This window comes from Diaphorina citri, unplaced genomic scaffold (genome assembly GCF_000475195.1).
Source record: "Diaphorina citri unplaced genomic scaffold, Diaci psyllid genome assembly version 1.1 scaffold42836, whole genome shotgun sequence".
NCBI lineage: Eukaryota > Metazoa > Arthropoda > Insecta > Hemiptera > Psyllidae > Diaphorina > Diaphorina citri.
The window spans coordinates 1-10,575 of NW_007420158.1; the positions used below are offsets into that span (position 1 = coordinate 1).

General features: G+C 38.0%; 1 protein-coding gene across 1 annotated transcript; it reads right to left on the bottom strand.

Annotated features, from left to right (window-relative positions):
- Window positions 1–10: 10 nt before the first annotated feature.
- On the bottom strand, window positions 11–10,565 carry LOC103523811 (transcription factor hamlet-like; the record flags this gene model as incomplete). Its single annotated transcript, XM_017449325.1, has 5 exons — window positions 11–2,081; window positions 2,334–2,504; window positions 2,886–3,036; window positions 4,207–4,271; window positions 9,816–10,565. Coding segments are annotated over 5 exons (3,186 nt in total), but the record flags the coding sequence as incomplete, so codon positions are not given.
- Window positions 10,566–10,575: the final 10 nt, after the last annotated feature.

Here is a 10,575-nt window from a genome sequence, read left to right on the forward strand (position 1 = left end):
GCTAGCGAGAGTGTGGACTGAGAACCTTGAACTTATGCGTGTAATGTAATGGCATCAGCAGCACTTGAGGTATTGTTGTTGATAATTTCCTGATCTCCTTTGGTTTTCAGACTATATGAAATAGGAGATCCATTCTCTATCTCTGATGGAGATTTCCTGAAATCCTGAGGTATAAATGTGTCTTCAGTTTCATCAGAGAGAAATTCAGACTCATTATCATCATCATCCTTGACATCAATGAGAGGAGAGGGAGGGTTAGTACCCGTATACAAATTCTCCTGGTTGTAAGCCACATCCCCTGAGTATGTGACTTTTCCCATGAAACTCCTGATTTCATCAAAGTAAGCATCTTCTCTTTCATTCTCATTGCTACTCTCAGGACTATCTGCCATGGATACAAGACCACTGCCATCATCCGCTTCATGCTTCTTCAGATGTCGATCCAAATTCGTTTGCTGACCGAAACATCGATCACACAAAGGACACTTGAACGGTTTCTCTTTGTTGTGGATATTCCTCACATGCCGTTGCAAGTTGGATGAGATACTGAAAGATCTTTCGCAATACTTGCACTTGTAGGGTTGCTCCCCTGTATGTGTCCGCAAATGACGCGTAAGATTTGCAGAACGTGGGAACACTTTACCGCAGTATTTACATGCATATCTGTCTTTTGTCGTTTTACTAGAACTTCCATTTACTGCGTTATTTTGAGAGGTTAGGATTTCTTGAAATGGCTTGTTTGCATAAGGAGATATCTGTGAACGCAAAAGATGTTCATAAGGAGTTCTGTTTACACCTAAACTATTGTTGATACCGTTCATAAGTCCTAAAAAAGGGAAAGATCTCTGTGGATTGAAACCTGGTAGTGAGGGCGGACAAAGTCTCTCATGGGGGTCTGTAGGGTGAGGAGGAGGAAAAGGAGGGTAACTTCTTGAACCAAAATTTTTCAATGGAAAAAAAGCTTCTAAGCTCATAGGGTGAATAGGTTTTGGATATGCCATCGGAGTGGTATTGGCTTTTGATACTGGGGGACTTGGTGAACGATTTTTAATGGGACTTGGAGATCGAGAGACAATTTGTGGAGTAGGTGACCGTTTGGATTCCTCCACAGGATCGTCTGGAGGAGTAGGAGAAGATTTATTTATCACAGATTCATCTTTACCTATTTCCGGGGATGTAGCCGGTGTCTTTACAAAAGTTTCATTTGCGTCTTGCTTGTCTGAATCAATAGACGATTTTGATGCTATGCTCAAGTCTAAAGGTTGATCACAGTATTTTGCCTTTTTGGGTTTACTTTCCTCACTGGCATCTTCATCTTTTGGTGAATCCATTTTCCCACTAAGTTTATCTATGGAGAAGTTGGTAAGTTTATCTCGTGGTTTCTGATTAACATCACTCTTGACATCTGTGGTGACAACTTCCAGTTGCTCCCTCGGATCAGGATAAGTGACAGCATTGCTTGCACTGATGGTGGGCCGGGCAGGTGATGGTCTCTGATTTGAGTTTGCTTCTTCTGCAGTGGGTGGCGAATCTTTACTTTCAGAAAACTCGAACAACTTTCCACCAGACGTTTTCGGTACATCTGATTTACGAGGAGAAGGAGAATTTTTCCTTTTTTCCTCAGACTGTTGAACATTCTTCTGCAGTTGAAACCTATAATATGCTTCAACACTGAGGTTGATATTTATCTTCGCTCTGTCCAGTTCTTCATTGGATTTCATGGATTGGTTGAACAATAATGGATTTGAAAGAAATGGATGATGAGGTGTTGGTGTCTGGTTTGGTTGAAACAATCCTGGGTAAGGTGGCATCAGGGATGGTGGGTAGAATGGTAAAGTACCACCGGGCCGAGGGTACATCAGGTAAGGATTAGGAATGCCAGGGGTTTGGTGAGACATTGCTGATAGAGAGTTCTGCCCTGATGGCGTAGTGCCTGGTGTGGTCGAGTCACAGAATCTCTTATGTTTGGAAAGCGATGTTACCGTACTGAAGGATTGGTCACACTTGACGCATTTGATCTGCATCCGACAGTTTGCATGCATTCGTTTATGACGACACAAATTTGAGAACTGGGTGTAGGCCTGAAATGAAAAGTAAAGAAACGGTATAAATTAAGATTTGCTCTACTTAATTTAGCTGGATATTTCTCATTGCTGAATAAATTTGCTATTTTGGTAAGTTTCTTCCTATTTCTCTTTGCTGGATTTTTGTGTCAGCATCAATCATTCTGTGTCTTTTGTAGCTCTTTAGTCAAATAATATTCCATTCCCTTCCACAATTTTATCACATCCTCTTTCAACGTCCAGAACGGCCCACCCCCACACTGGACTCACCTTGTGGCAGACTTCACAGCGGAACGGTTTGACGCTCGAGTGAATGTGAGTGTGCTGCTTCAGACCGGACGATGTGGCGAAGGTTTTGCCGCACTCCTGACAAGCATGCTGTCGCGCCCCGACGTGGTGGGTGCGGATATGTCGTTGCAAATTGCTGGGGTCAGAGAATACCTGGAAGAGAAGAGAACAGGATGGTTTTAGGGGTTTCAATTTTCATGATGAATGTTTTACAAAGTGAAAGATGACCGAATCCATGTTATCCTTCGAGAATCCCAAAGCTACAGTTGTTATACTTTGAACATTTTTACCAAATACCGGACCATCCCTCGTGAAATAGACGAACAAACTCGAAAATAAATTTGTCGAATTTAAAACGTAGAATTCAGTTAATTTAGCTAACAAATTAATTATTGGGTTCCGGCAGTTAGGTAAACGTATTATAGTATTGATAACCGAGAGGATTGCGGTTCGAATCCCAGCAGCAACATGAAATAACCGAGGAAGATGAAGATAAATTCCTTTTTATTTCACGGAAATGAAATGTCAACTCACCTTGGTGCAATTCTCACAGGGGAACTTTCGTCCGTGGACCTGAGCTTGATGGAAGTTGAGATGGGGTCTCCAGCAGAAAGTTTGAGAGCAAGACTCACAGCGGTACTGATCGGGTGGGTAGCGATGGCCGGTGATTAGATGGTCCTCCAATCTGGGGGAAGATAGAAAGAAATTTAGGTAAAATATAGCTACACAGGTAAAAAAAAATCGTGTCATAGAGGATATGCGAGAGAACGGTGTGACAAGAGCTCAAAGGCACAAAACCGAGCGACTTGGAAAAGATGACTAAGAACGTCAACCCTGATTGAGAGGGAAAAGACGGAGTAAAAGGGGAAGTAGGTAAAAATTCAAGTTAACTCACTGATATGTATAAATTATGTATTGAATGTTCAGTAGTTCATCTGCTAAGAACAAAAACAGAATGATACCTAGTTTGTAAAAAAAAGAGTTTCTTTAGAATGATAGATTGTTTTAAATTATAGTTTGTTTAAAATGATAGTCTGTTTGCATGATAGTAGTATCTCCAGGTGCCACTCAATAGGTTCTAATGGAAAGGAGAGCTTTAATAAACTTTAAAGTCTTGAAGTCATCTGGCTCGGTTCACACCATCATGGACACGAAATCACAACTTTGTTTCTTTTTGTGATGAAGTAGTTTACGAACTTCAATATTTCGAAAAGAGTTTTTCCAAATCGGTGTGTAACACGCGACTGATGCGGTATCCAATGTTGAAGAAGGTGAGATTTGAAGTATCGGGTATCTCCCTTTTGAGGTTTGAAGTATCTTCGAATCTTCATACCTACGTAGATCTATCTATGATTCTAAGAAAACATCGGATAAAATATAGGAACTGCCTATATTGCTACATACCTGCCTAATAGGCAAGTCTTTGAAGAAGACGGAGAAACTATGAAGCTTTGACGGCTTCTTCAAAAGCAAAACATAAGCTTCAAAAAATGAAGTTACTATTAAGAGATTTGAAGACCAATTTGGAACATTCACATTAAATGTATACCTTGGTAGTTAAAAACATTCGAATGGTTAAAAGCCTCGATATAAAAACCGAAAGAAAAACACGAGAAATTATAAGGAGGAAGAGGATGAAGAAAAGGAGAAGGAGGAGACATAGAAGGAGGACGAAAAGTAGCAGAAAGAGGAGGAGGACGAAGAAAAAGAAGAAGAAGAAGGAGAAGGAGGGGAAGAAGAAGGAGAAGGAGGAGGAGGAGGAGGAGGAGGAGGAGGAGAAATTCCTATCATTTAAGTGGAAAGAAAATAAAAATTTATCTTTCCTACTTTTATGGGATGAACGAGTTTGGCTCACACTAATCGTCTGAAAGACACCACGAAGTAGAGGCAGATGAAATCGCCTGAGGGTAGAAAGATGAGCTTCCAGATATTATATGAGGGATGGTTGTGAAAATGTGTCAACTAGTCCCCGCCCTCCCGTCCAGATATTGACCATGATCCAGATATTGACATGTTGCTTAACCTCCAATGTCCTGTTGGGGAAAAGATGTATCAAATGACTTCATAACCATTATTGTGTGTCAAACGTAGCTAAATTGCTGGCTTTAAATCTTCTGTGACTACTGCATCTCCTATTTCTCTGTACAACATCAACAGAGGTTTGTACATTTTAACCTTTTGCGGACAGATTCATGTGTCACATGAAATCATGGTTCCGCCATTATGGTAGGAGAAATATAACTTAAATCTGGCGATACGGTAGGATTCATGTCCAGCATGAAGCTACAGATTTACTCGCTACGGTCGGCTTGATTTTTACAGATAGGAGGCGTTACGGTAGGACGTGCCTAGGAACTTGTGTATCTTTTGCTCCTTTCAAATGCAGACTGAAAAGCCGGTGTTTGTTTATTATGATTCCAAAGCATTCGGAATTATAGTCCGAAGATTTCCGAAGAAGATAAAAAAAACAGATGTTTCTATCTCAACTAGGAAAAAAAAGAAAATAAATTAAAAGCGAGGGAACAATTTCATGTGTGACATGAAGCCTACCACAAGTCGCTTTTCGGAGGTTTCATGTCTCACATGAATCCTACCGTATTTGAAAGAAATGTTTTGTTTACGTCTGACTGTAACAACAACGCTTGAGGTTCATGTAGGACATGAATCCTACCGTAAGAGCGAATCTGGTGAAATTGATTCTGTACGCAAAAGGTTAAAGTTGGATTATTGGATAGAGTTGCATGGTCCAGAACCCTCACCTTGTTGAACTCCCAGGTTATTTCTGCATGAAGCTTCCAGCACCTCTAATCCATTACAGATTAAACTGCAGACTACCATTATAAATTAATTAACATAAATCGTGACAAATTCCCAAGCTTTTACTGATCAATAAATAAGAAGACTGGGTACTATTTAGCAAGGTGATCATAGTTCACAATGTCTCATTTGTGAAGAAAAATAGACGGAGTTTGGCTTTTAGTGAATTCTGACATGATAAGATGGTTTGAAACTCCACTTGCATGCGACTTGCATTGTGTCGATTGATTCATGAGATTGGAAGATTGGAAACGTTCCAATCAGACCAATTCACAGCGCTCGGTTTTGAAATCGAGTTCCATTTGGATGACGATTTCCTGAACGCAAATCCCCAAATGATGCGACAATCTAAGTTGGTAACTGGAGACTAATCAGAAGGGAAGTGTTAGGATTACTGCGACAAGTACGTTCAGCTTTAGTATACTCCAATTTACAAGTTTACAACACACTAATACTCGTAAGTATTATAGGAGTAGCAATAGTGTTAAAAGATATCATAAATATTGAACATTGGTATTAGTAACATGGCAACAGTGATTCAAGAAAGTTTCCAGAAATCCCTCTTCCCCGAGACATAATAATTATGATATCAAGGCAACCAAGAACTGTACCACTAGGCCGACTAGACGACTAAACTGTTACAAGTAAAATGAGTTAAGCCTCAAGTGGTGACTATAAAAATTAATTATAATAAAAATAATTGCCCTATTTACCAATTATGAAATGGTCAAATACAGAAGCGATCCCGTGAATTGCTAATTCACACCGGTCTAAGTGGTTACGTCAACGATAGGGTTTATATACGGTACTTACCACTTACCATAATGGTTCGCCTGAGTCGTCTCATTGGAAATTAAACTACAGAGAAATATTATTAATGGTACGGGAGTTTAGTTTTGCAAATAATTTGCGAGAATATGGAGCACATCCTGTTGATTGCGAATTATTTCTTTTGAGTCCTAGCCAAGGACTTCTGCCTATAACACTGAGTGACTCAGGGATGGCACATTGCTTCAGAGGAAACATTTGATGCTTGCGGGGGTGGCATTGTTTCATTTTCAACATTTCAGCACGTTGAAGCAGATCTTTCAAAGAAAATGTCAAAATATCATGTGAGCAGTTACGGGCGATAATTTTCGTAATCTTCCTGGTTCACTGCCAGGAAATAGAGGCAGACTTTCAGTCGACTTGAATGGTAAGAAACATTGGTAGATACTGTTGTAAAAGAGGAAATGAACAATTTGAATTTTTTAGTTTCTATTATCATCAGGTTTATTTGTACCAACTCAATGATTATTCACACAGACAGCAATATGGGGGTGTCACCAAAATGAGTACTCTGCTCCAAGCTCTCGGCTCTCACACTCACGAGAAAACAAGTAAGGCTTGGCTTTTTAATACTTTTACAATAAATAGTTATCAATTATATTAAGTATTTATGAAATTATGGGTAGCTTCAAGTGACCAATAACAAATAAATTCAGAATAATGGTGCCTAGGCTTTACCCCATAATTTAGAGTGCAACAAGCCTATTTAATGAGGGCCGTAGCTTGGGATTGTGGCTAAGCCGAGGAAAATCTATTAGTCTTGATTGTAATACTCCTACAAGACATCGCGTCATTGATAGAAGAAAAAAAAAAAGCAACACAACTTACGTTATTTCAATTCTAGTAACAAGTAAGTCTTATTTTATGATTTTTTAACTGATTTAGTGAACGCTCAGTGGTCGTTTATTGAAACGAACTGGTTGTATCTCTATATTGATTGCGAGATAGTTATGGAGGAGTACGCATTGCATCATTGGCTTGACATAGCGTACGTAAGACTAATCAATAATAGAAATATCCGTTGCCAACTATTGATTTATCAGGCAATGTCAAAATAGTGGTGAAAAACATGCTATTAATTTCATCAAGAATCTTTTCATATCTACAATCTAATTCTAGACACTACAAGAAACCTATGTAAGATTGATCTTGTCAGGAGATTTTCTTCAGACAATATCAAACATCAATTCTCTATCCATCTTCAAATCAAGTTCAGGTAAGTTTTCAACAAAATTTATCAGAGGTATTAACGTGTTCTTGTTCTTTCTATTACAACAATTTGATGAGATAAGCACACCCCTTTTCATACAAAGTTACAAAGTTGATCCGTGCTTTCTGTTGAACTGATTGACTGGTAACTAATACGTTGATCAGACTCAATAGTCAACAATACATCCTAGCATTGGACACTGATCTCATAAATACATCAGCTGACTGTGTGTTGGCAGTCGCTTGTCGCATTGTGTCATACAGAGCTGCTTGTTTGGTCACAGCTCCGAGATTAATTCATCAAACCAGAGAGCCTAATAATGTCCATAAGTATTTGAGAGAATTCTGAGGTAAAAGTTCTCATATGACATCAAGCGCCGATATTTATAGTCCCGCTGAAAACCAACTTTGTGACCGAAAAGGTTCCGCCAATGCCGGCAAGATTTCGGTGTTCAATCTGTGTATCTTTTGTCACTTTCTTAGTCTATCGCGCTGTACCAATACATGTTCAAATATACATGAAGCATTATCCTGACCTAAACTTGGACTCTGTTTGAGCTCTCTCGTTAAAATAGAAGCGATTGTACTAAAAGAGGAAAACTATTAGGTATTCTTCTTATGTACGGAACATCACTCTGGATTGTTCTTCTTGCTTTGATGGTTCAGGTCAAACGTTTGTGAGATACTTTCTGATTTAAGTGCCGAGGTAAGTATGGACAGGTAGGAACACACTATTAAAAGACGATATTCAACAACATATGATACACAGGTAACGTAGAAATTAAATGGGAATATAAAAGAGTGCCTAATGGATCAAAATCAGCAAAAAGAGGATTTCAAACACAACTTAAATGAACCCGAACGCAAAAATAAAAGCCAAAAAAGGACACGAGAGTTGTGAGTCAAGAATATCTATCATGTTTGTCCATGTGTCCATCGTACTCGACATGTGTCCATCAAACATCAAACTCTCTAGAGGCATGCCTCTCTCAGTCTATTGATCGGTTGCATCTTATTCAATCATTTTGAGAAACATTGTTTCCACTAGTCAACTAATGAGCCCGACCAGATCTTCATAAATAGTCAGAACGACTTCCAGGGCAGATAGACTAGAGCGAGCCTAATAGGAGATCTAGGCGGCATCATAAATTCATTATGGTAAGTAGATACTTAGTACTTACCTACCATCAATTTCAGCGTCTCTGATGGTGGGTCATTCCGTATGAGTAGGTATACTCTAATAGGTATAGTCATATTAGGTAGGTACAAGTATGTTATTCGTATAGGTAATGAGGTTTCATAATTTACCCTGTCCAACATATTAACAGCTAAGAATGTATTTACTTGAGGTTTGTCACTTTAAATTCAATAAACAAAATGAAGGCACCTAGATATAATGAAAAGAACACCTTCCTTTTAATCTGAATTGAAAAGATAATATTAAACTTTATTTTTGTATGTTTAGGTATAAGATTGAGAAAACTTTGGCTTACTAGACTAAATAATAAATACTTAAATTACAATTAACGTAGAGTAACCTTAGTCAAAATATGCAATTGTGAAGGTGTATTTTCATTACCCCAATCTTTGATTTACCTGATGGTTGAGCAAATCTACTAATAGGTAAAGAAATACATCTGAATGTTGAACGTACAAAAGGAGATCTTAGAATTCATTGCATTGCTGGATAGAGCATCCAGAATGGAAATATTTATTCCTGGAGCTATTTTATACTTATTTAGTACTAATAGTAATAATGACGATATTAAGGCACATCACAAGAAGTACCCATGTAACTGTAGGTACTTCAAAGGAAATGTAGCCGATCTAGTGTTTCTAGTACCATGTATGTGTAAGGGATTTCAAGAGTGATCATCATATTTCTATCGGTAAATATAAAAAAAAACACCTTTTCCGAAAATATTAGGAAAAATTTGACAAGATTACCTAGGAAAATTTAACTTTGAAATTTAATTACAATCATTTTAACAAGACGTATCAATAAAGAGGTACAAGCAAAAACTGATTCCTAAAATTGAAAGAAACATTGTAAATATGTACCCAAGTATTACGGGAATCATTTTTTAACAAAGGTATTGAATTGAAAGTTTTAGATCTACAGCAAACAAAAAATAATGTAAGTAACATATAAATATTAGAAATAATTTTATACAAAAAGAGGATGCTATAATGTTTAGAAAACTACGTAAGTGCTTATATTGGATAAGTGTCTAAAAAGAATACACTAATATTGCCTGATCTATGTACATTAACCAGCCTAGGTATTAACCTATTAACTTAGAATAAAGGCATGAGTACCCTATGTAATGTAAAACAAAATAAATAAGAGATTAAGTAAATTAAATACTAGGATCACATGAATATTTAATAACAACTGAAGTAAACAAGAAAACCTAACATGAACATTAAGTAGGTATGCGTACCTCATGACCAATTTGGGATATTATACTCAATTGAGAGAATAAGCCAAACTGTCCATACAATCATATGATATGTATGTGTATTGTTAACACATCTTTGACAAACATTTTGGTACCGACTTTGATTTTTGGCTAGCGAGAGTGTGGACTGAGAACCTTGAACTTATGCGTGTAATGTAATGGCATCAGCAGCACTTGAGGTATTGTTGTTGATAATTTCCTGATCTCCTTTGGTTTTCAGACTATATGAAATAGGAGATCCATTCTCTATCTCTGATGGAGATTTCCTGAAATCCTGAGGTATAAATGTGTCTTCAGTTTCATCAGAGAGAAATTCAGACTCATTATCATCATCATCCTTCACATCAATGAGAGGAGAGGGAGGGTTATTACCCGTATACAAATTCTCCTGGTTGTAAGCCACATCCCCTGAGTATGTGACTTTTCCCATGAAACTCCTGATTTCATCAAAGTAAGCATCTTCTCTTTCATTCTCATTGCTACTCTCAGGACTATCTGCCATGGATACAAGACCACTGCCATCATCCGCTTCATGCTTCTTCAGATGTCGATCCAAATTCGTTTGCTGACCGAAACATCGATCACACAAAGGACACTTGAACGGTTTCTCTTTGTTATGGATATTTCTCACATGCCGTTGCAGGTTAGATGAGATACTGAAAGATCTTTCGCAATACTTGCACTTGTAGGGTTGCTCCCCTGTATGTGTCCGCAAATGACGCGTAAGATTTGCAGAACGTGGGAACACTTTACCGCAGTATTTACATGCATATCTGTCTTTTGTTGTTTTACTAGAACTTCCATTTACTGCATTATTTTGAGAGGTTAGAATTTCTTGAAATGGCTTGTTTGCATAAGGAGATATCTGTGAACGCAAAAGATGTTCATAAGGAGTTCTGTTTACACCT